Raw genomic sequence first — 27571 nt, 5'->3', positions numbered from 1 at the left:
CGCCACATTTCTGTATGTTCTTCAGACAAGTTTTGAGAAACCATTTGTCAAGAATGTTATGAATGAAATCTGTGGTTTGGGGATGGACTAAACCACCACAGGATCCCCCTGGGAAGCTCCTAGGAAAGGGCTTGGGTAAGCAGAAGTAATCTTAACCATCTGTTGAAAACTAACACTGTGGAAATAGCAATGATTTTCCTCATCTGATGTTTGGGGTTACGTGTGAGTGTAGAGCCCCTCCAGGCCCAGTTCTCCAGGCAGCCCTTGGCAAGTCCCCCCAGGCTGGCAGGAGTCGAGTCAGGTCCTGCGGTTCCTGGATTTGCCTAAATGAGGGAGCAGCGAGTTGCAGGTGAGCATCCCCAGGAAGCAGATGCTTTGGCCCTTCCATTCCATCCTTCCCTTCAGTAAACAGCCCCACTCACATCTTCTGGTTACTCAGCAGCAGGTGGCACTGCTGTCCCAGAAAAGGTCAGAGGCTGGGCGCAGACAAGCGGCAGCCCCTCCTTCACTTGCGCCCTCCACTTCGTCCGTCACCCACAGCACGGGAGCCTCCCTGTGCACACTCTCTTTTGTCCCTGTTTTACCCTGGTGGCCCTTGTTTATTTTTTTCTCCTCTCCCACTGTTCCTGTGGATGAAGGTATTTCCATTCACTTGGCCCCTGACACACCCTTCCTTTGAAAACAACTGGGGATTGATGACCCAGAGCAAAAGAGATGGAACCACAGCTGCTAGCTGACCGGGAGGGCTGGCCTGCCTGTGTGGGCCTGGAGGCGAGGCTCCCACCTAGGAGAGAGGCCCTCCTGGCCTAAGCGTAGTCTCCTCTGAAAACAAACCGGTGTCTCAGGGTCAAGGAGGTGACATCGGGTGGGGAAAACGGCTCAGGCATTTTTTAAAGGCATGCATAACCCTAGTTGAAGTACAAAGAAAGCATTTTTAAAATTTTTAGTGCCTGGAAGTAGTGCTGAAATGTGGAGTTCATGACTTGAAGCCAGTGTAGGGGACAGTGCTCTGGGCTTGGAGATCAGGACCCTGGACTGAGAGCGACTTTAACCTTTCTCGATCTCTCCTTGACAGCGGGGTAACCATACCCACTACACGAGGCTGTTGTGCCAATGGTATGAGAGAATGCCTGAGCAGATGCTCTTCATACTGTAAAACTGGCTCAGCTTTTTCAACCAAACATGTCTGTGTGTTCTCCCTCCTGTGGGTCAGGCGTGCCCACCTTCTCTTGTCTCAGTGGTATTGCCACAGCAGAGGTCCTAGACCAAGCAAAATATCTTTCAGTTCTCATCAACCCACGGTGACCCCAGTGTGTCAGTAGAACTGTGCTCCCCAGGGTTCTCAGTGGTCAGTTACATGAAAGTACACGGCCCAGCCTTCCTTCCAAGGTACCACTCGATGGCCTGGAACCACCAACTTTAGGTTAACAGCCAAGCGTGTGAACCATTTGTACTCTCCTGGGTCTCCCATAACTTGGTAGCTGCTTGAAAAACCTAAAGCTAAGGCACATACATTTGTGCCAGTGTCAGACAGATGTCAAATCGGGCTATGTTTCCCCTGTACTTCTACGCCCTACAGCGTTTGTGTGACTTAGCTGGGGTGCCTCAGTGCTGTTGGGGGACCGTAGTGGTGTTTGTCTTATCGTCCGTCGGTGTAAGTTCTCACTTTCCCTCCTTTCGAGGTTCTGGGATGGTGGCTTGGCTTGGCCATGGGAAGGATCTCTGCCACCACCACTACCCCGTGACTGTCCTGCACATCCTTTGTTCATCCGTTAATCAAGTTTCTCAATCCCACGGAGTCTTCGCCTGCCAGAGTTGAGGTGAAAGATTTGTATTGGGCAGAAGTGACTGTAATTCCCACATGCCTGCTTCCCCCTCCCCCACGCAGTGTTGTGGATCTTTTTTAAAAATCTAACCAAGGAGGCTGTTTTCCAGGAGTTCTAAGTGATGACTCTTGATGGGAGGAAGACCTTCTGGGAGGCTGCCAGCCACTGCAGGTTGGAATCTCTGTGCTGATCTGTCAGGACAGGGGCTCCTACCTAACAAGGTGCCAGCTTCTGCAAGGCCTCTGCTGATGGTATATCCTCTTCTGTGAGTCATGGGAGTGTGAGCTGTCCCTCCAGACCTCCAGCCAGAATGGAAGAGGCTCAGGGTTGCCCTACCCAAGGGCCTAGGTTCTCCTCATCCTGCAGGATGTGCCCGAGCGCATGTGGTGAAGAGTGGGAACCAGAAGTCCTGTGTGGCCTTGGGAAATGGGTCCCTTGTGTGCCTTAGCCTGGGGAGCTATGATTTCTGCACAGGACTGCCGGCTTCCCTCTGAGCTTAGTCACAGCCGTGTCCCCAGGTGCTGGCCAGGAAAGGGTCACAGGGCACTGGTTCTCCAGAGGCTCACCCTCCTCTCAGCTGGCCTTTGTTTTTAGATTGCGTGTGTTTATTTTCGATAATGTCGAATTATTATCTTTAGAGCAAGATGGAGTATTTTGTCAAAGGCAAAAGCCACCAAGTACTGTGACCATAACCCACTGCCTTCGAGTTCATTTTAACTTATAGCCATCCTCTGTAGGGTTTCTGAGACTAAATCTCTATGAGAACAGACAGCCTCCTCTTCCTTCCTCAGATCGGCTGGTGGGTTTGAACCACCTTAGTTATTTACCCAAGGCCTAACCCACATCACTCCAGGGCTCCTTTATGACCCTAACAGCAATTCTTTGTCTTCCATCTTCCTTAACTGAGGCAGAAAGCTGGCAGAGAAGGAATAATGCAAATATTTAGTTTCCACTAAAGTGAGTGATAGCTAAGTGATACAATTGAACCCTCTCGCAGATGGAAAATTTTAAGACCCTGAAAAACGAGGTAGTTCTGGTGAGGTCCTACTCTCAAAGGTTTCGCTATGTTTTGCACCCAGATTTGTTTGCACCTGTATTATAATGTCCTCAGTGTTTATATAGTCTGTATGTGGTTACAAACTGGGCTGCGAACCACAAGGTCAGCAGTTCAAAACTACCTGCTGTTCCGTTGGAGAAAGGTGAGGCTTTCTGCTCCCATAAAGATTTACAGCCTCGGAAACCCTGTACAGGATCACTATGAGTCGGAACCGACTCCATGGCACACCACCACCACTGTAGTTACACATGTAACATCCTCAGTGTTTGTATAGTCTGTATAGTTACACATGTAACATGACACGTGCAAAATTAAGCATCAAATTTTAAAAACAATGGTTGTTGTTAGGTGCCATCAAGTTGGTACCGACTCGCAGTGACCCTATTCACAACAGAATGATACACTGCCCAATCCTGGGCCAACCTCACACAATTGTTGCCAAGCTTGAGCCCATTGACACCACCACTCTGCCAGTCCATCTCGCTGGGGGTCTTCCTCTTTTTCTCTGACCCTCTGCCTTACCAAACATGATATCCTTCTCCAGTGACTAGTCCCTCCTGACAGTATGTCCTAAGTAAAACAATGATATGTGGGAATTATATCTCAATAAAATTGTTAAAGTAAGCACTTATAAAACATTACGTTTTTTCCAAATACCTCCAAATGAAAGAATGATACAAAAACCTACTGAAGCCCACCAGTCTTTGTTCTGGTGGTAGTTCCAGTGATTAACAACACATCTTTTCACACCTGTTCCCTCATTCCTTCTGGTGGCTTCTTCAGAATTGGTGTGATACAGGAGCAAAATCTGACGATGACTTTGAGTTGTTCCAGAGTAAATGCTACACATGTGCTTTCTCCCCAGTTCAATTCCCTTATGGACAGGAAATGTGCCATGTTTTTACCTGGGTCAGAAGAAAGAATTCATCTTTTAAAACCCAAATTCACTTGGAAGTCAACGTTTTGTACACCAGGGAGGGAGAGAAAGGTTTAGTGGGCTTAAGGTTTGGTTGCAGTACTTTGAGCCCCCAGGAAGTCTCTCGGCCAAGGACTGAGATGATTCAGTCTTCAGGATCAGCCCTTCCGTTCCAGTCAACTGAGACGTTACTCACTGGAGAACCTGATTGCAGTCAAAGTTCAGTAAGTCTGGCAGCTTTCCCTCTAACTTGAGGACTTGCCACCTGCTCTGTGAGCAGCAGGACCGTTTTTAGGTTCCTCAGTGGCTCACCCAGGGTTTCATGCAAATTGTTAATATTTGCAGCCTCCTAGTCCAGAGGCAGAGTCCTGGGTGGCACTGTGGGTTAATGAGCTGGACTGCAAAGTTGGTTTGAACCGCAAGGTCAGTGGTTCAAGCACACCAGCTGCTCCTCGGAAACCCTGTACAGGGTGACTATGGGTCAGAACTGACTAGACGGCACTTAACAACAAGTGCAGAGGGAGGAAGTGGGAAGTTGGGCGGTGGGATACCTAGATTTTGGAGTAGACTGACTTGGGCCAAGTTCCAACATGGCCATTTAGTGCAGAAGCTGCTTGCTTGTGTTCTGCCTCAGTGTGCTCATCTACAACGTGGGAATACTAACGCTTGCCTCACATGATCATTGTGAGACTTCCATAATGTATGTTGGTACACAGAAGCTTTTGGAGTGAGTTCTGTGTTGAGAGTGTGCTTTTGTGAGTGGGAAAATATATGCTTTATCCCGCTCCTATCCCACCTGCCCCCATGTTCTGCCTCCACACCCCTTGAACTTAAGATTTGAGTGCTGATTGAAAAGACTCACAGCATGACTCATCTAGAACCAAGAAGAAGGAAATGACACTTGACTCTTGCTGGGTTTTTGGCCATCCATTCTTCACCTACCACTGGAAATGGTCATGTGGCCGTTGAACTGTTGAGCATGCCCAGCCCTGCCTGGCATGTGGCCCTTCCTGACTCACAACACAATGGCTGGCCTTCTTTAGGACTTGGCCTCAGCAAGCAATGGGAAGATAGGGACTTCCTGGGAACTTGTGGAGTGGCTGTGCTGGAGAGAGCCGACCCCAAACTGGATCTAGGGGTGTAGCTGGGTGGTGAGCCAGTCTGAGCAGCAGACAGGGCAGCCTGGGTTGTCGCTCTTCTGTTGTCTGGGTGAAAAGGAAGCCAAGACTGGTTTGTTGTCCCGCCTTTGGGGACTCACACCAGCCCCTACTTCTGAGGTCTTGGTCTGGTCCCAGTGGCCATTGTAATGGTGGAAACTTGGTAAGTGGTGGGCGCTGAGACCTGCAAAGGGAAAAACAACTGTGTTCTGCCTCAGACCCCTCCTCTTTGGCTCCACCACCCTGCCAGGGGGCCTTCCTGACTGTACTTGCTCCCAGAAAACATCAGCAGAAGCCCCACCCACCCCTGAATGGCTCTACAGTTGAGAAGGAACTGCTGCTTGCCCCGTCCACACTCCTTTCCGAAGTACAAGCCCTAACATCTTGCCTTCCCTTTGGGGCCACATGCCACAGATTGCTAACTGAGGTGTGGCTGGAAGCCTCCTCCCACAGTTGGGATTCATCTTTTTGAAATTACCGTATTTCCCCCCCCCCCCCCCGCAAATAACACACCCACGTGTATAATGTGCACAGCTGCCCATAGAAAAAGAAGAAATCCCAAGGGGGTTATGCTATTTGTAAAAACCTACATAATGTGTATTACTTGTATACAAACATAGTGTAGTTCTGCCTGCCTCCACCTTCCCTCATTCTGTGTTTTTGTCCACCTTCCTTGCAGTACTGCTGCTGTGTGATTTCTGGCTTCCATTTGTCTTTCTGACTTGGACTTAGATACGTTTTTTTCTGAGTAGGGTCTCTTCAGTCACTTGCCTGGCTTCTGGCCCGGTGGCTGTTCTCCTTCCCAGCAGTGTGGAGATGAGGACTGGTTTTCATGGGAATGGCCCTAATATCCTGAGGCTTCTGTTAAAATTTCCCCGGCTACTAACCCAGGCTCTCAACTAACCACTGACCCCTCCAGGGGCATGATGCTTTCTAACTGGTGACCGTGTGTCCAGGGCCGTGATGCTTTCTAACTTGGTGACCGTGTGTCCAGGAGCGTGATGCTTTCTAACTTGGTGACCGTGTGTCCAGGGACGTGATGCTTTTCTAACTTGGTGACCGTGTGTCCAGGGGTATGATGCTTTCTAACTTGGTGACTGTGTGTCCAGGGCGCCAGCAACACAAGGTATACTTCAGAGACTTCACTTTACGCTGTCTCTGGCCTCATAAAGCCTCCAAGCTTGAAGCAGAGAGACCCTTTTCTTATGGGAAGCCTTTCAGAGAAGAATGTAGCCCAAGCTACTCTAAGGATTTATGCCATCCTTGGGGTGCAGCTGCCTCACCCCTGTTGCCCCGACAAGATGCCCTCGCCCTCTGTGAACATCTTTCTGTACAACTTTTTAAAAACTCACTGTCTTCACGTCTGTCTAATCTCAGCTTACATGTGGAAGAGTCAGATAACAGAAATCTCATCGTTGGAAAAGCTTCCGGGCCAGAGTGTTTGCGTTGGCCTCAAAGACAGGTTGGTCTGAACATGCCTTGTGTGGCAGGAACATAAACAGTCACGCCGAATGACGGCGGCTTTGTTCCTGTCTGACTTTTCAGCTCAAGAAAGGGACTGTTTTGCCTTCTCCTTCTCTGCCTTTTCGTCCATGTCCGAGACTGATTCTAGGACCAGCTTCATGTGTCTTTTACTCCTGTAAAAACCTCTGCCTGGGGAGCTTGAGCCTTCCTGTCAGCAGGCTGTCTGCGAGCAGAGGCAGTTTCATTGCTTCCAAAGTGGCCCCACCAGCTTCCTCCCATTTTTCAGATACATTGAGTGTTTCCATCCTCAGGCAGTCAGGGTGCCCGTGGCAACGGCCCTGTCCCAACCAACAGGATACAACTGACGGAAACATGCTGGCCATAGGCTTTCTCCAGGGCCCTCCTGTGCGTGCTGGCTATCCAGGCCCACTCAGGGCATGTCTCCCACCTTCCGTCCACGCCCTCAACCAGCTCTCTTGTCACAGCAGGATCATTTGATTCTGGACCTTGGAGGTTGTTTTTGTTTTGTTTAAATTTTTTTTTACTGTCCTTTAGGTGAAAGTTCCAGAGCAAATTTGTTTTCTATTCAGTTGATATACGTTCTGTTTCATAACATCCCTGCAGTTTCCTCAGTCAGCAGTGTTCTTGCCACCTCCTCCCTGGGTTCCTCCTTTCCGTCTGCCTAGTTTTCCTGCTCCTTCCTGCTTCCTAAGCATCGTTTGGGGGCACATGCAGCCTATTTGGTCTTACATGGTTAGTTGTTTTGAGGAGTGTTAGTCTGTTGTTTGGCTGAAAGTGACCCACCAGGTTAGGGTTAATTACACATCCTGGGAGCTACACTGTGGCCTCTGAGCAGAGGCCCCCAAATGGGAAGAAGGCACTGCATTGAGGCTCTGCAGAATCGAATGTTACTGTGATCTCATCTGGGTTGGATGCTGCCGTTTGTGTGTGCCTTGTGGGGCTGGTTCCAGGAAGGCTTTGGAAAGCATTGTTGTCTGTAAATAAACCTCTGTTCTCTCCCCAGAACCAAGCTTCTCTGCTGAGTGGGTCTTCCCAGCTGATCCAGCAACAGGCATCCATATTGTTGATACTTCCTTCCTCTGCTTCACTGGAATCTGGACTTTATACTCCCGGCAGGAGAACCACATTCCAGGTCTTGGCCAGGCTGATCCCCCTCCCCAACCCCAACCTCCAGCCATGGCTGTTACTTGTGCTTGCACATTTCTGCCACCATTGACTAAGAAAGGAGAATGGACAGGTGGTGACACTGTCCTTGTCCAGGGGCAGCCCGGCCTGCTGCAGCTATCTCCTGTTCTAGCTGGAAGGTTGTAGTCTCAGGTGACAGCTTGGGTTATTCAGGGCGTCCTGATCTCCTAGAGTGTGACTCTGACGAGGCCAGCATTAGAATAGCTCTCGTGCTTCCAACCTGTTTCCATCTCTTCACATGGCATCTGTCGGGAGGTCCTGAATTGTGTTTTCTGCTTCCCTGGTTTTGCTCTTTGTTTCTTGGAGTTGTTGTGTGTGTGCTAAGTACAAGGGAGCTTCCAAAAGGTCGTGGGAAACTGGAATGACCAGATAATGGAATTTTTCTACACATTTTCTGCAGCCCCCTTGAATGTCTAAAACAAAGGATCCCTGGTGGTACACCTGCTAATGCTTGGCTGCTAACTGAAAGGTCAATGGTTCAAACCCACCAGCCACTACTCGGGAGAAAGATTTGGCAGTCTGTTTCTGAAAAGATCATAGCCTGGAAAACCCTGTGGGGCAGGACCCTATGATTCTACTCTGTAATAGGGTCATAATAGGGTCATGGTGAGTCAGAATCCATTCACTGGCAGTCCCTGGGTTACAGACAGCATCCATTTCTAAGTCTGCCTTGAAGTTGAATTTGTAGGTAAGTCGGAACAGGTACTTACAGTTCCTGTTTGGCGTCAGTTAGTCAAGTCTTTGCTTTAGTGTATATATTTACCTTTCTATGGTAAGCAAAGAATACGCTCAGCATTTCTCAAGTTGAGAGAACTGAAAAAAAAAATTCAAACTTTGACTGTTGAAGGATTCTACGGGCAAAATACAGAAAATATCAAAAAAAGATGGAAAGAATACACCTAGTCACTGTACTAAAAAGAAATGATGGATGTTCAACCATTTCAAGAGCCAGTGGTACTGATGGAAGAAGTCTGAGGTGCACTGAAGTCATTGGCAAAGAACAAGGCTCCAGGAATTGGTGGAATACAAACTGAAATCTTTCAACAAACTGATGAAGCACTAGAGACCCTCACTCATCTCTGCCAAGAAATTTGGAGTACAACTACATGGCCAGCGAGTTGGAAGAGATCCATGGTTGTGACCAGTCCAAAGAGAGTTGACCCAACGGAATGTAGAAATCATCAGACAGTATCATTAATATCACATGCAAGTAAAATTTTGTTACAGATGACTTTAAAATGGCTTCAACAGTACATTGACAGAAAACTGTCAAAGGTTGTTCAAGCTGGATTCAGACAAGAACATGGAATCAGGGATATCATTGCTGATGTCCGATAGATCTTAACTGAAAGCAGAGAATACCTGAAAGACGTTTGTTATTGTTAGGTGCCACCTCCTGTGCTTTATTGACTATGCAAAGGCTTTTGATTGTGTGGATCATGACAAGCTATGGATAACAATGCAAAAAATGGGTTCCAGAATACATAATTGTGCTTATGAGAAACCTGTACACTGACCAAGAGGCAGTCATTCAAACAGAACAAGGGGACGCTGAGTGGTTTTAAATTGGGAAAGGTGTGTACCAGGGTTGTATCCATTCACCATACTTATTCAGTCTGTATGCTGAGCATATAATCTGAGACGATGGAGTACATACAGAAGCACATGGCATCAGGATTGGAGGAAGACTCATTAACAACTTGCAATATGCAGATGACATAACCTTGCTTGCTGAAAGCAGAAAGGACTTAAAATTCTTATTGATAAACATTAAAGACCACAGCCTTCAATATGGGTTGCACTTTAATATAAAAACAAAAGTCTTCACCGCTGGACCAATAAATAACATCATGATAAGTGAAAAAAAGACTGAGGTTATCAGAGACTTCATTTTGCTTGGATCCACTATCAACACTCAATGAAAGTAGCAGCTGGTAAATCAAACGATGTATACCATTAAGTATTATCTGCTTCACAAGAGCTCTTTGAAATGTTGAAGAGCGACAATGTCAGTTTGAGGACTAATTTTTCAGTAGCCTCATATGCATGTGAAAATTGGACAATGAATAGGGAATACTGCAGATTAATCAAGCATTTGAATTATGGTGTTGGAGTATAATATTAAAAGTACCACAGACTACCAGAATAACAAAGCTGTGTTGGTAAAAGTACAAACAGAATGCTCCTTAGAAGTTAAGGTGGTGAGGCTTTGTCTCTCATACTTTGAACATATTTTCAGGAGGGAGCAGTCCCTGGAGAAGGACATCATGCTTGGTAAATGGAGGGTCGGGGAAAAGAAAAGGAAGACCTCCACAGGAGATGGATTGGCACAGTGGCCAACAGTGGTCTCAAGCATAACAATGATTGTGAGACTGGCCCAGGACCAGGCAGTGTTTCATTCTGTTGTGCACTGTGAGTCGGAACCAACTCAACGGCACGTAACAACAGCATGTTTATAAAGGAATCCCAGCGTGGCACTATAGGATAAACACTGGAATGCTAACCCCAGGGTTGACAGTTGAAATCCACTAGTCACTCCTCAGAAACCTGTACAGGGAGGGTCACTGAGTTGGAACCAAGTTAACAGTACTTAGCAAACAACAACATGTATAAAATGTTCACACTTCAAAATACCCTAAAACATCAATAATAATGCAAGTGGGGAGCACGTTGGCTCCATATGATAGGCGCTGGACAGCGAACCACAAGGTCTGGGGTTCAAGCCTGCCAACCACTCTGTTGGAGAAAGACTAGGCTTTCTATGCCTGTGAAGATTTAAAGCCTCAAAACCCTATACGATGTGGCAACGAGTCAGAATCAACTCAATGCACTTAACAACAACAATAAATCAAAGTAACTACATACGTCATCACTGTGCTGAAAAGATAGAATCTATAAATAAACATACAGTACTGGGAAAAACACACTAAAGAAGCAGTCCTTAAAACAGTTTAGGTAGGGAAATAAAAGAAAAAAGATAATGAGTTCTATAGGGGAACACTTATTCCCGTTCCATCGATGTCTTGCATACAAAAGGGGCGCTCATGAGGTGACAGGATGACATCAGTAACTGGAGGAGGCTGCAGGAGAAGATGGAGAGGGTGGGCCTGGTGGAGAGTTGGGGGCTACAACTGGGGTCCATTTCTTGGCACCAAAGGAGACCTGTCCAGAGCCTTTCTTTCCTCCTCATTAGTGGCCTGGCAGCGCTGAGATCCTTGGGCACTGTAAACCTTGGTGGCCTCTGTTGGGATCCTGCCCCTCTCAACATTGCCTGCTCCAACAAGACGAAAGGCTTCAAGAAGCTCACTCTTCCATTGGAAGCTTTTCTGGCTCTGGAGTCTCTAGGTCCTCGTCTCCCTCCGATGCGCACATTGACTGCTCTGGGCCATCAGGCCTTCATGGCTTAGTTCTTGGGCATGGGAAGTTAGTAATGCTGCAGCTTCATTTTCACAGATGCCCAGCGCCATTGATGACCTACATCCACCACTGTCCACACCTGGCTCTGGTGATGGCACCTTCACTTATGAGCCCCTGAAAAGCGTGTGTGGCTTGGGGGCACATTTGTTTCAAACTCCTTGCATAGTTTGTGTCCCTCCATCCCAAGAATCCACAGTGCTTCTGATGCATCATAGATGTGCACTTCCTCCAGAGCGCCCGTCAACTCATCACCTCCTCCTAGATACCTTGGCTGCTTTGAGAAGGTCCGCCATAAATAAGAGGCCTCACGGGAGACTGAGACTCCAGAATCCGTTAGCTGAAGTAGGCATGTGGTGTTGGGAGGTGAAGATACAACCTTTACACCGGGAGGGAGAGCTGTGGACATTGTCAAGCACAAGGAGACTCTTGAAAGGAATTTTCTCGCCCAACCAATAAAATCTAGTAGCAGGGATAAAATGGTTCAAGAGCCAGTCTTCCAATGTCATATGCAGCCAAGCCTTTGCGTTTGCCTTCCAAATAGGAGGAAGAATCCCTTATGGAGCAGGACACAAGCAAAGACTTGAGCTTGCAGTTCCCAGATGCTGCTAACACATTGACACTGGAGGCTTTAAAGTTAAGTAAGTTTGCCATCACTTTGAAATGGTTGAACTAATCCCTACCTGCAGCAAATTCTTCATCCCCTTCACTTATTACATGTATGTACAACTTTTAATTCACTGATTCAGGCTTCCAGTCTTTTCTCACACCAAAGTAAAGCTAATAGGTTTATTACACTACTTTTTATTATCTAATCAATCATCTATAGTCTCCTTTTGTTTCAATCATGAAAGCACTGCCCTGCTTGGTGGTGGTAATTGCAGTTTCATCAGGCCAGTGCCTTTCACATGCTCCCTTAGTCTCACCGTCTCCTTTAAGATTTTTCTGATCGTTGGCCAATGTGGTCTTAACACTTTTCCAATGACGGATGGCGTTTCCCTTCTTTCCGATCACCTTGTTATTTCCTCTTTGTTTTCAGCCCTAATCGTTTTCCTTTCCTTTGATGCATCACCAGCACTTGCATCCGATTTCCCCTTTGGAGGCTTGGCTACAGGGTAACAAGAGGAAAACTTAATCCAAATTCAAAATTACACAGTGTTAATGGCATCATGATCCTGAGCCAATGGACCGTTGAATCTGTGCCGTGTTCTGATGAGCATCACAGAAAGCGTGTGTGTTCAGTATTAGGAACCATTGCATTAGCTCACAGCTTTACTCCATTCCTAAGTATCACTTGTCTGTATGCCTGGTGTTCTCGATTTGCCTTTCCACTCAGTGGCATTAGTGACGTTTACCATGTGCCACCACCCCCACTCTCCGTTTCCAGATTGTTCTATCATCACCCTTAGAAGTCAGTGCCTCCTAAGCAAGAGTTAGGGCCTGGACATATCTCATTGGTCTTTTTTGCCAGGAATGTTTTCCTTTTTAGAGGAGGAGACATTTAAGTTTTCATCTTGCTGATAAATGGGGCGCGGGGTACTCCGTCAGTCTGCGCTCGGAACGGTGTTATATTCAGGGGGTCACAGTTTCATGTCCCTGGTCTGTGGATTCCAGACGTCCGGTTGACACAGACAGCCGTCTGGTGAACAGAGCCCTTAATCTCCAAGCTGAGTTCATCACTTTAACCACCTGAGACTACCCACCTGGGGCCAAAGGGATGCGTTTAACAAGTTAGGACCTATCCCCTCGGAATTGTGAAACACTGCTTTAGGGAATGGAAAGAAGAGCGGGCTTTCTTGTTTTTCACTTGTCCTCCCAACCCCCTCCTTCCTAACTCAGTAATAACTTAGAGAGACTCACTCCCCATAGCATGTTTTGTAAAACCGGTTTCTGGGACAACTGGCTGTTAATAATGTGAATCTCTCTTCCACTTCCTCAATTCTGTCATTTTAAATGTTCCAGCAAATGTGCCCGTACCGTGGCTGCCTTCCAAGATGGCTGGCTTGGGTGCAAGGTCCATTTTTACACAGGATTCCTGATACCTGAGGCACGGCCGGTGGGAGCGTGTCCCCCGTCCTACCCTACCCTACCCTGGATTCCTGCAGTGACGCTGTAGGGTAACCACGAGGTCAGCAGTTCAAACCCACCAGCTGCTCCTTGGAAACCCTATACAGACGATTCCTTGGCTCCCTGCCTTGCTCAGGGCAGGGTGGGGTGATAAGCTGTTCTGGCTCAGTGGACACTGTACGATTCAGAGGCCCTTGGGTGGTTTTCTTTCTGAACGAGTAAGCTATCCGTACACACCCTTACACAGACCTCAGTAGCCTTGCCGCCCAGCTTATTCACCTCAGAGGTCAGAAGGAGATTATAAAACGTGACATGGCGTGGCCACCAGCAGGCACAGGTTTCTTTTGTTTCATCTTCCAGAACCTTCCAAGTCCATTTGGAGCCTGTGACTTGAACGAGAGATTCCAGGGCCTGGCGTATAAAATTCTCTCAAAACACGAGAATCTTGCAAGAGGCAGATCCCTTGTTCCATTGGTTGATGTTTGGCTCAGAGGCACTGATAATTGGGAGGCCTCGGAGCTGACTACACCAGTAAAGTTGTCTAGTTTCCATGGTGCTAGGTTGGCACTGTAGGATAAGCACTGGACTATAAAGTCAGTTTGAACTGCAAGATCGGTGGTTCAAACCCACCATCTGCTCCTCAAAAACCGTATACAGGGTGGCTGTGAGTCAGAACCGAATCAATGGCACTGAACAACAGTGACAACAGGGTCAGGGCTGAGAAAGCCCGTATTTCTCAACACTCCTCATCTTTGTTCTTGTTTTTGTACTTAGAGACTAGACAAGCAATAGAGTAGACTAGGGAGCATGTTGAACAAACTGTCCTGAGATTCATTTTGGAATAAGGAGCCAAAACCAAAATTGTTACTGTTAATGCCGTCAAGTCGATTCCAACTCATAGCCACCCTGTACAGGTTTTCCAGGAGCAGCTTGTGAATTTGAACTGCTGATCTTGCTGTTAGCAGTCTAGTGCTTATTCTATAGCTCCAACCAGGACTAAACAATAGGAAGAGACTGAAAATACTAGGCAACATTTAGCGTTTGGCAAATCTGCTGCACAGGACCTCTTTAGATAAAGTGTTTAAGAGCAAAGATACCATCTTAAGGACTAAGTTGTACCTGAGCAAGCCATGATATTTTCAGTGGCCTCACATGCATGTGAAAGTTGCACCATGAATAAGGAATCAGCGGGTACCTAACAACAAAAGAAGGGGACAGATACTTCTTGTCTGCACTATATGTCCCTGTGCATGGGAATCCACTCGATAGAAATGGGATTTGGATTTTGGATCTGTGCTTTTGCCCAATCCTGTCTTATCTTCCTTGGACCTGACATACAATCCAGCTAAGCCAGGAAATGCAGGAGTCCACCTCGCCCCCACCTAGGCACCCCCTACCCTCCCCAAGTGCCAGGGTCACACAAACTACAAGAAGCCTCACTGGGAGACCCCTGATGTAAACATCATCTTCCTCTTTGCAGAGACACTATTTGGTGACTAAACTGTGACTCTGGGTAGAAGCATTGGAGTCCCAGCGTGGACAGCTTGCCCCTCTGTCCTCAGGTTTATCAGTGATCCGTGAGGGCCGGTGAGGGTCTGAGCTTGGGGATCGGCATGAGGACCTTTAGGAAAAGTTGGCAGTAGAATGTCCCCCATGGTGCTTTCCCATGGCTAGCACCCAGAAAACTGTCCCCAGGAGGGACGGTTAAAGGAGTTGTTACAGTCCCCGTTCTGTGACTGACGGGTGCTTTGTAACATGGATTTCCTCAAAGTCGCTGCCACAGGGGTTACAGTTAGCCCCCAGAGATGCAGCTGGTGTATGACCCACTCTGAGTCAGACGTGGCAGTCCTTGAGGCCAACCAAGCCCCTGGCTCCTCCGCCCAGGTGATTGGCAGCAGTAGCTGAGCAGCCTGGCATGGACATGCCCCACTCCCAAGTTGAACAGGGAGAAGAACGCAGCTCATGTGGCCTGTCCAGTGTCCGTGTGGAGCCACGACTCGGGCAGCCTGCCTCACACCCCCTTTTTGAGATATGCTGGGCCCAGTGCTGTTGTCTTTGAAGGTCTTGCTGCAGAGTTGTTACTGAACTACCCCAGCCTTTTTTCCTCCTTTGCGTTTCGGTTGGTCACCTGTTGAGCAGCTGAGAGCCTGGTCCCTATTCTGCCAGGTGAAGGTTTGCTCAGCAGCAGTGAAACACAGAGCATGTCCCGGAAGTGTCGAGAGGAGCCTTGGCTGTGAGGCTCCTTATGAGCCCGTCCGAGCACATGGAGAAGTGATAGTGTGGTCGGAGCGAGCTCTCAAAACTGTGAGGGGCGGGCCAGGCCGCCCTGGTGTCAGCCACTCATCCAAGCTGGCTACCCTTTATTCTTAGGTACCGTCTCTCCTTTTGCTCAAACCATGTGCAAGCAGCTGATCTTTTGTGTTGTGGTTGTTAATTCTGACATTGTAAAGTTTATGGGCCGTGGTGCTCCATGGGCCAGGCAGGGGCTTGCTGGCCTTGGTTCCCCTTAGCATTGTAGGTATCCGCTGCTACTGGAGACCATGAGGAGCCAGTAAGAAGCAAATCTGGAGTCTTGAGCTGCTGTAATGGGTGAAGAGGGGCAGGGCCTAGCCCCCAAGGCTCTGAAACGCTAGTGCAGATCTCTGCTCCTGCAGTGCCTTTACCTCACCTCCTCCTCGCGTCAGTCACACTCACAGTCCCTCCGAGGAGGTAGCCGTGTGTCAGGCCTAGGCTCACCTCCTGCTATTGTTTCTCTTTTGCAGGATAACGCTGAGGTAGAAAAGCGAGACCCCCAGGAATTAGTGGGTAAGTCCCCAGGGGAACCTCAGGGGCACAACTCCTCACTTGCAGGCCCTGAGCCCCAATGGCTTCCTTTTGAGTGTTCCCTCTCAGGGCCCTTGGCATCTGCTAAAATGTCTGGATAAGATGCCCAGAGAACAATTCTTCCTTTTACATCGGATTCATGGTGCATTTCATTGAGCTTTGGTCCGTTGCCAGGGTTGTTGAGAGGGAATTCATAGCCCCCTTCAGCTGAGCTTTTACCCCCCTTATGCCTGGGGCCCAGTCCTCTGTGTTCACCCCCGTCCTCCCCCTCCACTGGCATATTCATGATGCCCAAGCAGTGACCACGTGCCCTCTGCTGGCACTGCATTCTGTGCCCAGACAGGAACATGCCTCACAGCCCCAGAGTCTAAGACCTTTTGTGACTTGGAAGGAGCAAGTGAGGTTATATTCTAGAAAATAGCAATATGTCATCCCAGCCTCTTAATCCCCTTAGAAAGCCCCTCGGCTCCCTTACTTTGGGCCATGGACTTTGTCTCGGCTCCCCTGGCTCCCATCCCAGGGGAAGTTCCTGGCAGACCTGAGTCCAAACCTAACCGGGGGTGGACCCTCCTGTGGCCCTGTCCCATGAGGCTTCACAAAGCACAACTCCTGCTCTACTTTGAACAGAGGCCTGCATAGCCTTTGCTGTGAAGCTTCTGCTTTCGGGGCCATGACACCTGCCAGCTGCCTCCTGTCAACCTATCCTCCTAAATAGGGTTCTTTTGCCGGAACAGGAGTCCATTCTGTTTGTCCTTAACTCAAGGAGCTGGAAATTGTCCATTAGATTTTTCTGTTAAGGAGAGGGACTGTAGGAACGGATCATTCTCGGGAGCTCAGACACACCTATGGCATGATTCTGCCTTCCTCTGTGGGTTTCCTGGTGAATGTTTTCTTTCAGTCCCTCAAAGACCAGCATTTCCCCACATCCTAGATTGTGTTCTCAAATATGGCACTTTAGGGGGCGGCAGTTGGCTTAATGGGCAGTGGAGACAGATCCCACAGGGGAGCCTGGGGTCTCTCCCAGCGCCTGAGCCATAGGTTATATGGGCACTTGGGCCTCAGCCTCTCCCCTCAGCCCCAGCTATTTACTCCCAAGTCACTGTATGAAGGGAGTGGAATGTGTGTGGGCATCAGCTGCCCAGCCACTGACTTCTCCCATGGCCGCTGTCACTTTCTCTCCTCCTGCCCCTTTTCTTTAATGACCTCAGAACTGTAATTTACGAATCAGTAGCGCCATTTGGTGTGTTTTGATAGGAACATAGAATCGTGTTGGCCCCCACCACTGTTGTGATCCTTCACTCTATGGTGTCCCCCGGAGTTCCACCACCCCCCTTGCAGACAGTTTCCTCTTCCAGTCTCAGGTAAATAGTGATTGGCTGGCCTTATTACAGTCTTCTCTTGTTTGAGAATTTCCTCCAGTCATGGTTTCCCACCCTCAGCACTGTTGATAATCTGGGTTAATGGATAATCCTTTGTGGTGAGTCTGTTCTGTGTGTTGTAGGAAGCTTAGCAGTATCCTTGGGCTCTACCCTTTAGCCAGTAGAACTCCCTTTCCCAGTGGTGAAATGAAAATGTCTGCGGACATTGCCCTGCGTCCCCTGGGGAGCCAGGTGGCCTCAAGTGAAAACCATGAGGGATCCACATGGAATCATACAGCCTTTTGTGTCTGCTTCTTCGCTTGACATGGTGCTTTCGAGGTTCACCCATGTTGAGTGGATCCATGGCTGCTTTTCATTCTGAAGTGATCATTCTGTTGTAGGGAACACCACACTTAATATATATCCACAGCACCATGATGTGGTGCCGTAGGTTTATGTGCAAAGTCAGCGGTTCGAGCTCACCAGCTGCTTCTCGGAAACTCTATACAGGGTCACAAGAGTCAGAATTGACTCGGCAACACTCAACACCACCACCCACCAAAGACACCAGTGAATTTTAAAGTCCTCACCTCGGACACTCCCTTCTTCTCATTAGGAGGTAATGTGTTTAGCTGACAGAGTGGCTTCCGGTGATGATGTCATCCATGGGTGTCAGGTCTCAGGAGAGGCCAGCCTGTGAGTTACTGGGCATAGTGGACGGACGCCCTGTCCTGCCCCACCATGCCCCGCTGGCGTTCGAGAGCATGTTGCTGGACAGCCGTCTCCAGGCACCCTGTGGGCTCCAGTCATACTCACTCACAAATACCACAGAAGCACAGCTGTGGAGGCCCTGGGTGTTTTCTGGCCCAGGTGTGCACAGGATGGAGCACACTGACAATAGACTCCTCACATCCTGAATGCTCTGCCCTTCTAGAACACTTGAGGCAGACCCAGGAAGCAGCCAGACACCACCACTGCCTCCTAGGGCCTGGGAATGTATTTCCTGGGAAAATGATTTGAGGCTTTGTGGGTGGGATGTCTCCTCTGTTAGATGCATTGGGGATTTGGTAAAGAATTGCTGAAAAAATCACTCTTGAATTTTCCTGTGGGGTAAACTCGCGTTGAGTTTTTCTGAATGTGCCCTTCTTTTCCTAGTTACTTCATGGAGGTGCTTTTGTTTCCAGTCGGGAGCTCAGGGGCGTTACCCACCTTGTCACACTGTACAATTTAAACCCCAGAATGTGGTTGGGTTACTATGGCAGTAGGGCCACACCCTGTTTTTCACAGAAGCCCTCTTGACAAATGCCAAAAGCCACTCTGCGTCCCTCCAACACACGCATCAGGTTCGCAGCCACTCTCAGCCCCGCAAAGAGCTACCTCCGTATGTGTGCCTAGCACTTTGTGACTGCTGCTCATGGACTCCGAGGGACTGGCCTGGCCTGAGCATTTCTGGCTATCTGAGGGCCGAGAAAGGAGGAAATCAGGACTGCACTTGAACTCCAGCCAGACTTGGAAGTTGCCTTTTCTCCAGGAGTTACAGGAAGGTGCCTGATGGGAGACACACGCAGCCCCATGCGGCGGGGATGTCAGGATTGGCAAGACCGCTAGTCTGCTTGTCATCCCATCTCCGTCTTGCCCTCACCTGAAATGGCTGTCCAGTGCTGTGCTGATAAGACTGCTCTGGTGGCCAGCCTGTATCTGCCAAGCATGCAGGCCTGGACAGCACCAGCTGGGGTTGGTGAAGTCTGGTGGGGCCTCGTCCCTGCATGGGGACACTGAAACCTGCGACACAGATTGAACAAAGCACCTGATCGGCTCAGGGAGAGGAGAAGTGGCTACGCTTGCCAAGTCCAGCCAAGCCCAGGGCCCTGGCACACAGTAGGTCCTTGCTGGACACTACTGGTGACTGTTTGCTCATCCTTTCCCTTCATCCTACCCCACCCTGCTCTGCCAGCTGTTTGCACACTGTATGGTTCTTTTTATATGAGAATGTTCTAAAGAACAGGAACAGAATCTTACATTACAACAAACAGCACATTGTCTGAGTGATCCAGAGCACGACTCTACTGCCACCAGCGTGGCCAGAGGCTACTGGGAAGGGAGTGGAGAAAGGCTGGGGTGTGTGGGTGGTGGCAAAGCTTTGCAGGAGTTGTCCCTTGGGGGTTGGGATTCTTCACATCAGAAACAGGCCATTTGTTCCCAAGAATGAGGTAGCCCAACAGAGGGTTGATTGGTGTGTTTGTTTGTTTTTTAAAGGCTCTTAAGTTAATTTTTAACTTGGGCAATTATGCACTAGCCGTGGTTCTGGAAGCTCTGAGACCCAGAACCTTGTAGAACCCTGATTCTTCTCCTTGAGCTTAGGCAAGTGTGTCTGGGATGAGAAGGCTGGCATGCATTTCTCGAAAGGGACCCTCTGAGACTTGGTAGCCTGTGTTCTTGGTCCCTGTACCTTCTACCCAAGCGTCTCTTCCCGACACTGGCTCCTCTGGTCACTTGATCCCAACTCACAGATGACACCGCTCCAAAAAGCCACAGCCTCATGCTGTTTCCATCTCAGCTGTCACCATAGCATGGCCCTGGAAGCATGTTATATGCTCACTTTTTGATTGTCCGTGTCTTTGCCCATCATAGATAGCCCTTTACCTACAAAATTTGTCTCTGTTTTCTCCAACAGCCTCATTTTCTGAAAGAGTCCGGAACATGTCACCTGATGAAATCAAGATCCCGCCAGAACCCCCTGGCAGATGTTCAAATCACTTACAGGTACACACAAGGCTTGGCTGCTATGGCTGGTCTAGATTTGGTGACCTGTCCAGGTGTCAGTTGTGGTCTTCATGAGGCTGGAAGGAAAGGAACTGAGTTCCCAGTTGGAGGGAACGGACCGGCAGTGACTTCCAGAATCCACACATCACCTGTCACCCTTGCTAGGAGCTCCTGACCTGACCTCAGCCTAGACAGAAAAAAGTTACCCACCTTTTCTATGCATCCCAACTGAGCCAGTGGGAACCTGGCAGAAAGAACTTTGCTCAGAGACAAGGGGACCGTCTGAATCTAAAGTAAATTAGCTTACACCCACCTACTCTGCCTGCCCCACAGGGTTTCTGAGACTGGACCTTATGGGAGCAGACAGCCTCATCTTTCTCCTGAGGTACAGCTGGTGTTTAAACCACCCTTTGTGGTTAGTGGCCCAGTACTTAACCCACCATGCCACCAAGGCTCCTTAAACAGATTCTAGAAATGTGCAAACACAAGAATTCGTGTGCATGGAATTCTCCTCACAGCCCTGCAGTGCCAGTATACGTAGCTTCCTGACTGACAAAACCTCATACAAACTGGTCCTGAGGTTTGGAAATCCCAAAGAGTAAACTCATGTAGTCCATTTAATCCCATGGGACAGCTGGGATTTCTGCCTCCTCGTCATACTCTGTGATCAGTGGCGCCTGGTCCCTCTGTGGCCTCTTGTGACTAACAGCCAGCAGCAGTGACCACCTCTAACTCCAGGTGTCTCCTGAGTGCCGTTGGCCACACTTTTGCCCGTGGCTGACCCAGCAGCTGGGTGACTAATGGGTCCTGGGGCTGAGGGTGAGGCACAGCACACCGGATGGCTCCTCCCTGTGCTGAGTCGTCAGCCCCCTGCCTCCCCCCAGGATGGCATCACCCCATGCCAGGCGACGTGCTGCATCATGTACAGAGAGGGCCCAGCCATCTGGGAAGCAGAGAGTAGTCGGTGCAGCACTCCACTGTGAGAACATGCTTTCTCCTCTTTAGACGCACCTGAGGACAGAAGCACGATGCTGAGCAGGCATCTCCCTTCCCTTGCGGTGCTAGGGTAATAAGCTGGTGGCCCTCGGGTATAGGCAGGTCGTCTCTTCTCAAATCTGGGCTCAACTCATGCCGTTAGTAAGTCCAGGGAGGAGGTGAGGTTTGTCACTCTTGGCTCCTCGTTTCTGGTAAACATGTTACAAACCACTATAATCCATGCTGCCACGCCACCAGAAAGAGCCAGGCCTGGCCGGGGGAGTGGAGAGTGTCTCCTGACGAGATCACCAGCCCTGCCCACCTCCTCTTGCAGGTGAAACGTGCTCAGCCTTTTCCTTTGGGAGACTAGGGGGAGGCTGAGCTGGGACAGGATTAGCCCTCCTGGGAAAGCCTGCTCCTCTTCACGTGGCTCTGCCCAGGGCCCCTCTTGGGCACACGAGTCTCTGCTTACACTGGGCAGCACTGATCCCATCTGCCCAGGACATTGTCTCCAGGAGCTTCAGGCACACCTGTGGCACAGGCTGCCTGCAGGTGGTTCTCCAGTTTCCTGTCCAGGGTCCTATCACAGCTTGAGCCCTAGGGCTCTGGTGGCAGTTAAGGACTGGCATCTCTGAGCCGCCCCTACGCTTTCTAGGAGTTCTGTGAGACCAAGTTCTGTCCACCTGCCTTCCTCCAAAAGCCCAACTTCCTCCCCATCTCTGAAAATGTAGCATGGTGTGAAAATTGCCAACCGCCATGCGATCCCTGCAGACCAGCTCCATGCCCTAAACTCCCCTTCAGGTGAAGCCGGAGCAGATTCACCACTTTGGGATGTTTGGTGTCTTGTTGTATGTGTGGCAAATGTGTATGTAACCAAGCACTCACCCTTCCTACATGCCTGATACGCAGAGGTTGACAACACTGGCTTCTGTTCGTCGTGTTGTTCCTCCACCCCTCACCGTACTGGCCAGCAGAAGGGAACCAGGAGAAATCACAGGCAGTGGGCTGCTATCGGTCCAACTGACTTTGGCAGCGCTGGCCAGAGGCTTTCGGGGAGCGGGCAGTGGCTGGTGCAGGCCCTGCATGGCCTTGTGGGATTCTGTTTTAAGCGCCCTCTGCTCCTCTTCTGCAGGATAAGATCCAGAAACTGTACGAGCGAAAGATCAAAGAGGGAATGGACATGAACTACATCATCCAAAGGAAGAAGGAATTTCGGAACCCCAGGTGCATTTCCTGTGGGCCTGTAGGGCCAGTTGAATCATTGATGTTGGACTGGAGATCAGGGTACCCTACAGAGGTGGGGGAGAAGCCCAGTTAAGATCCTTCCTGAGACCAAAGGGACCTGTGGGTACACTGAGCCCATAGGAGGCACAGCCAGTGACATCCATGGTGTCCTGACCACACCCGGAGGGCCAGGCTATAGAGTGGCTACAAGAAGCCTGTACCTCCCTGGGGTATGGTGGAGGCCCAGCTGGGTTTCCACGCCCTCTCAAAGCCTTAGTTTCCTCTGTGTGGTAGGAGGGGCTGGACCAGGCAGTCACTGGGGCTTTGACGTGATGCACATGAGAGTTTAGAGCTGTTCTGGGTCTTACTCTGTCCAGGGCTTGTGTGAGCGAAACCCCCGGGAATGAGCCTGATGGACCCTGGCCCAGCTACAGACAAAACGACAGAGGCATCCAGATAAAACACAAAACTCAGCCCATCAACTTGACACTGTCCTTGCCCAGGCCCCTAGCTATAGCTGCATCTCACTGCAGGGTGTAAGGGTTCTCAAGAGCCTCTGTCAGCCAGGGATTTCACTCCCACCAGGAAGATTGGGTTTAAAGGTTTGTCTCTGAGTGGGAGTGGAAAGGTTCTGGTAATGTGCGGAAACTTGGTCTCACGCAGGACGTGGGAATAGCATCTGTTCAGTGCCATGTGCGTTCTCCTTTCAGCATCTACGAGAAGCTCATCCAGTTTTGTGCGATTGACGAGCTCGGCACCAACTACCCCAAGGTTTGTTCTGCACAAGAGGCTGGGCTGGGGCTATGCCGTCACATGGCTGCCTGGAGAGCACATGGCCCATCCTCTTATTCTAGAATAGTCCAGAAAGAGATTCCTGCCTCAGACCTGGTTCCCAGACCCTGATTGATTAGCCCCAGGTGTTACTGGAGAGCAATCTGGGCTGGAGGCCAGGGGTGACGGTTGATCCTTGTGCCTTAAGTGGATAGAACTGCTGGGACTCAGCGAAGAAGACATGGGTTCCTACGTCGGTTGTCTTCTGGTGGTCCCTCCTGACTGTAGTTTTTACCTTTGCTTTTTCAGGATATGTTTGACCCCCATGGCTGGTCTGAGGACTCTTACTACGAGGCATTAGGTAGTCACCTTTCTTCCTTCCATCTCACAGCTACTCCAAGGTCCCCTGAATGTCTGGCTGTAAAGCCTAGAACGAGACCCCACTCCTGATTTAGAATGCAGCAGGCAGGGCAGGTGATTGAACGAGCAGTTCCCTGGGAGGAGTGTAACAATGTTTCTAGGAGCAGCCTTTAGCAGGCGGGGTGAGAAAGCCTCGCTGAAGACGCTGTGCAGGGGCCCCTTTGGGAGGCCAGGGTGTCGTTCCGAAGGATTCAAGTCCTTGGACTATAGGCAGGTCTCAAACCAGTAGCCTGTGGCCCAGATCTGGCCTGTGGATGTATTGTGTTTGACCCACACAAGTTTTGTCTTGTTTCAATTTCAACCATTTCCCAGCATTTTAGCACAAGAACCTATCATTCCCACGTCTTTTGGTCAGTGGGAAAACCGGTCATACTGGGCTGCGTTCCATGTTGTAGCACTCGGCAGGAGCCCCCCAGCAGCTCATCCCTCCAGATAGGGATGCGTAGCCCCCAGCCCCAGGCCTTTGAGTTGAAGCCCCTGCTCTGCACTAGCCCAGAGCCCACCCCAAATTCTGTCCCCTTGTAGCACCCCATTGCTGTGTGGCCTGGAGGCTACTTTAGTCCATCAGGAACCAAGGGCTGGGGCAGGCCACTGGGCTTGCTCCTCTAACAGCTTGTCTTGTTTCAGCCAAAGCCCAGAAGATTGAAATGGACAAACTAGAAAAGGCCAAGAAGGAGAGAACAAAAGTGAGTGGGCCAGTTAGCTGGGTGGAAAGGGCAGGCTCTGCAGCCCGTGGTCCTGCTGACCAAGTCCAGAGGGTTCCTGAGCGCTCTGCCCACCCTCAACCCGAGGAGGTGCCTCCTGGATGCATAGGCCTTGCCGAAGCCCAGCTTCCTCCTACATCAACCTCAAGATGTTTCCCTGAGCCTCTGTGGGCCTTCTTGGTGTCGTGGTCCAGTGCACTGTGCCCTTCCTCCCCTCCTCCACACTTAACGACCGCAAGGTCCTGCTGCTTTGTCCCCTCATGTCCTCAGAGCCACCCTGACCATTTCCTTGCAGTCACTGGACTCGGTTTATCTGGACTGTGTGGTCCCAGCAGCTCCTGCCTCAGTGCTCCCTTGTACCCTGCGTCTTATGGTCAGGCGACCCTTCACTGTAGGACCCAAGCAGTGAGGTCTGGTCCTTCAGGGACATGAACCTGGCTGTGAGGCCAAGAATCATCCGCTGGGCACTCCCTGACCACTAGTGTCCCAGAAAGTGTGACAGGCCCTCGGACCACCAGCTCCTTCCTCCTTGGTGTTTGGTCTAACCTGGGAGCAGTTAATGTGATCTCCTGGATGCTGCCCTCAGCCCCAGGCCAGAGGGGCTGGGTGGTCAGGCTTGCTGGGGACCCTTGGAGATGCTGGCTGCCAGTGTGGAGTGTGCTATGGTGTGATCTGCTCTCTCCTCCTGAACTCTCCATTGAATCTCCCTTCTCTCTCTCCCTTCCCATTCCACACCCCAGGCTTATTGCAGGGACGTGTCTGCAGCGCCTGGGGACCGGAGCTGTCCTTCCCCTGTGCGGGCGGGCACCGCCTCCTCCTGGGTGTGAGAAGGAGGGGCCTGGCCAAAAGGTGTTGGGCATGTGAGGTGGGGCGTGTGTGCAGAACATGGTGAGGCCGGGAGGGGTCCCATCTCTGTTTGGGAAGCTCTTGTAAGAGTAGTTACAAAGCCCCTTCCGGCCCTTCTTAGCCACCTCTCCCTCCCCACAAACAGTCCCGGCAGAGTTGTTCTCTGTGCTTCCTTTGAATGGTGCCACACTCCTGTCCCCAGGAGTAGACAGGCGGCACAGGTGTGGAGCCGGGGTTCTGCGCAGGTCTCACTCTTGTCCCCACCTTCCAGATTGAGTTTGTGACGGGCACCAAGAAAGGTACCACCACCAACGCTACCGCCACCACCACCACCAGCAGCAGCACAGCTGTCGCAGGTAAAGGTGTGCCCAAGCCCAGTGCCTTACTGCCTCCGCTCCTGCCCATGGAGGCTCTACCCCATCTGCTCGCAGCCTGGCCCCGTGCTGAGCCTGACTTCTCTCCTGCCACATTACCTCCAGACGCCCAGAAGAGGAAGAGCAAGTGGGACTCGGCCATCCCTGTGACGACCATTGCCCAGCCCACCATCCTCACCACCACTGCCACCCTCCCTGCTGTCGTCACCGTGACCACCAGCGCCAGTGGCTCCAAGACCACAGTCATCTCAGCAGTGGGCACCATCGTGAAGAAGGCCAAGCAGTGACCGCAGGTCCAAGGAGCGGAGCTGCTCCAGGACCCAACAAGACTGCTGCCCACTGTGGGGTGCAGCTCTGTGTTCCAGAATTGGGACCTACTCCCTGCCGCCCACCCCACCTACGACTTCTGGTTGGCGCTTCCACTGGAAGGACATTGCCACCAAGGAGTAGGGTCTGTGGACGTGTGCACGCCACGTGGGACTCACACCCTATTAAATGTGCTGTCCTCTTGGCACTCAGCATCTCCGCTCTACTGGCTCCTTGACCCTCTGTCTTGAGACAGAAGAGAAAGTTCAGATGCTTCTCAGCTTCCTGGGTGGGATATTCTCTCAGGGTGGGAATGGAGTGACCAACGCCTGTGGTGCTGCTCAGAGGGATAGCCCACAAAATCACCCTAGTCACTCCCTCACTCTGTGGGACACCCCTTGGGGCATGGGCAGACAGGTTTCCAGGCAGCGGAACAAGATCCCATGTTTGCTGCCCCAATCCCAATCCCCAGCCTGTTGTTAGGCACTGGAGCACCCTTAGACCACTTCGTGGACACACATAGGCATTTGTGGTCAAACCAATTACCAGAGAGATGAGGGAGATGCTGACCTGTTTGAGGTTAGCCAGCCCCTCAGTGCCCTGTGTGCAGCCAGCTGGCTCCAAGAGGCAGGGGGACATGAATCACCTCCGCCCTGGCTGGGCCGCAGCTCATTGTTTACACGAAAGCCCGCTCCTGGGAACCTCTGCCACCCCACCCTTCCTCTGCGCCTTATCTCTGCCCCACAGCTACCCGGGCAGCTCCCTCAGCCACCAGCCTCCTCCTAAGGCCAAACCAGGTTTCCAGAAGAGACTCATTTATCTTTTTGTGCGGAAGGGCTGAGTGTCAGAGCAGGAAGTGGGGCTGTGAAGAGCCAGGGTGTTTCCATGGGCAGGCTGGGGTGGGGAAAGGTGGGCCTGCAACTATGGCTGAGCAGGCTGTGTGACCTCTGCCCCCAAAGACTTGAAAATATAATCAGATTTGTTCCACACACACACACACCGTGAAAGGGGCTGGGCAAGGGTGCTGCTGCATGGCCTGAGGTATGTGAACTCTGTCCTCAGGAGCTGAAAATAAGACTCTCCCATTGATACCACAGGAGTTCAGTTCTCCGCCTGCTCTGGCCTCCAGTCAGACCTCTTGTTAGCTCAGGAGACCTGTGGAGGATTGTGGGAGGCTGGGATGGGTGAGTAGAGCTCCATTTGGAGGTGGAGCCTCAGAATGGTGGTGGAGGTTGTGTCCTGTTGAGTCAATTCCGACTCTTAGCAACCCTGTGTAGGGTTTCCAAGGAGTGGCTGGTGAGCTTGAGCCACTGACCTTGTGGTTCAAACCGACCCTGCAGTCCAGCACATTAACCCACAGCTCCACACCAGGACTCAGAATGGAGTCCCAGTTTAAAGCAAGGGGTGTGGACTTTGTTTTCACCAAGGATGAGCAACAAACTATAGAGATAATAAAGCTGACCAGGGTCGTGAGGGAGTCCCCACATCCTGGCCTCTTTCTGTGTGGTATTTCCTTAGCTTTGAGCTGCCCAGGTTGGGGCCCTTTCAGGCCTCAGGTGCCTCCATGATGGTAGAGGCCGCACTGGGCGGAGCCAGCAGCAGGAAGTCCAGGAGTTAAGGCAGCTTGTGATTGGACAGACCAAAGCCAGTGTTTGGTCCAAATTTTTGACTCCTCTCAATTTGACTTTTCTTTAGAATGGGATTAAAGGCTTCCTGGTGGTGCAGTGGGTCAAGTGCTGACCTATTAACTCAAAGGTCAGCGGTTCAAATCCACCAGGCGCTGAGAGAAAGATGAGGCTGTCTGCTCGCGTAAAGATTTACAGACTCGGAAACCCTAGGGAGCCGCTCTGCTCTGTCCTGTTCACTGTTGGGGTCAAGATAAATAGGAGTTTTGGTTTTT

General features: G+C 50.6%; 1 protein-coding gene across 1 annotated transcript in view; it reads left to right on the top strand.

Annotated features, from left to right (window-relative positions):
• Positions 1 to 25652, top strand: part of SAP30BP (SAP30 binding protein) — a 42832-nt gene extending 17180 nt beyond the window's left edge. The window contains exons 4-11 of the mRNA XM_006869575.1: positions 15870 to 15912; positions 19963 to 20051; positions 22159 to 22250; positions 22961 to 23021; positions 23331 to 23382; positions 24069 to 24127; positions 25263 to 25347; positions 25471 to 25652. Coding sequence (XP_006869637.1) covers positions 15870 to 15912; positions 19963 to 20051; positions 22159 to 22250; positions 22961 to 23021; positions 23331 to 23382; positions 24069 to 24127; positions 25263 to 25347; positions 25471 to 25652 — 663 coding nt within the window. The remainder of the gene's footprint in view (positions 1 to 15869; positions 15913 to 19962; positions 20052 to 22158; positions 22251 to 22960; positions 23022 to 23330; positions 23383 to 24068; positions 24128 to 25262; positions 25348 to 25470) is intronic.
• The last annotated feature ends 1919 nt before the right edge of the window (positions 25653 to 27571 follow it).

The sequence above is a fragment of the Chrysochloris asiatica genome, unplaced genomic scaffold (genome assembly GCF_000296735.1).
Source record: "Chrysochloris asiatica unplaced genomic scaffold, ChrAsi1.0 scaffold00132, whole genome shotgun sequence".
In the NCBI taxonomy this organism is placed as follows: Eukaryota; Metazoa; Chordata; class Mammalia; order Afrosoricida; family Chrysochloridae; genus Chrysochloris; species Chrysochloris asiatica.
Note: the sequence above shows the minus strand (reverse complement) of the source record. Positions and strands in the feature narration are given on the sequence as shown.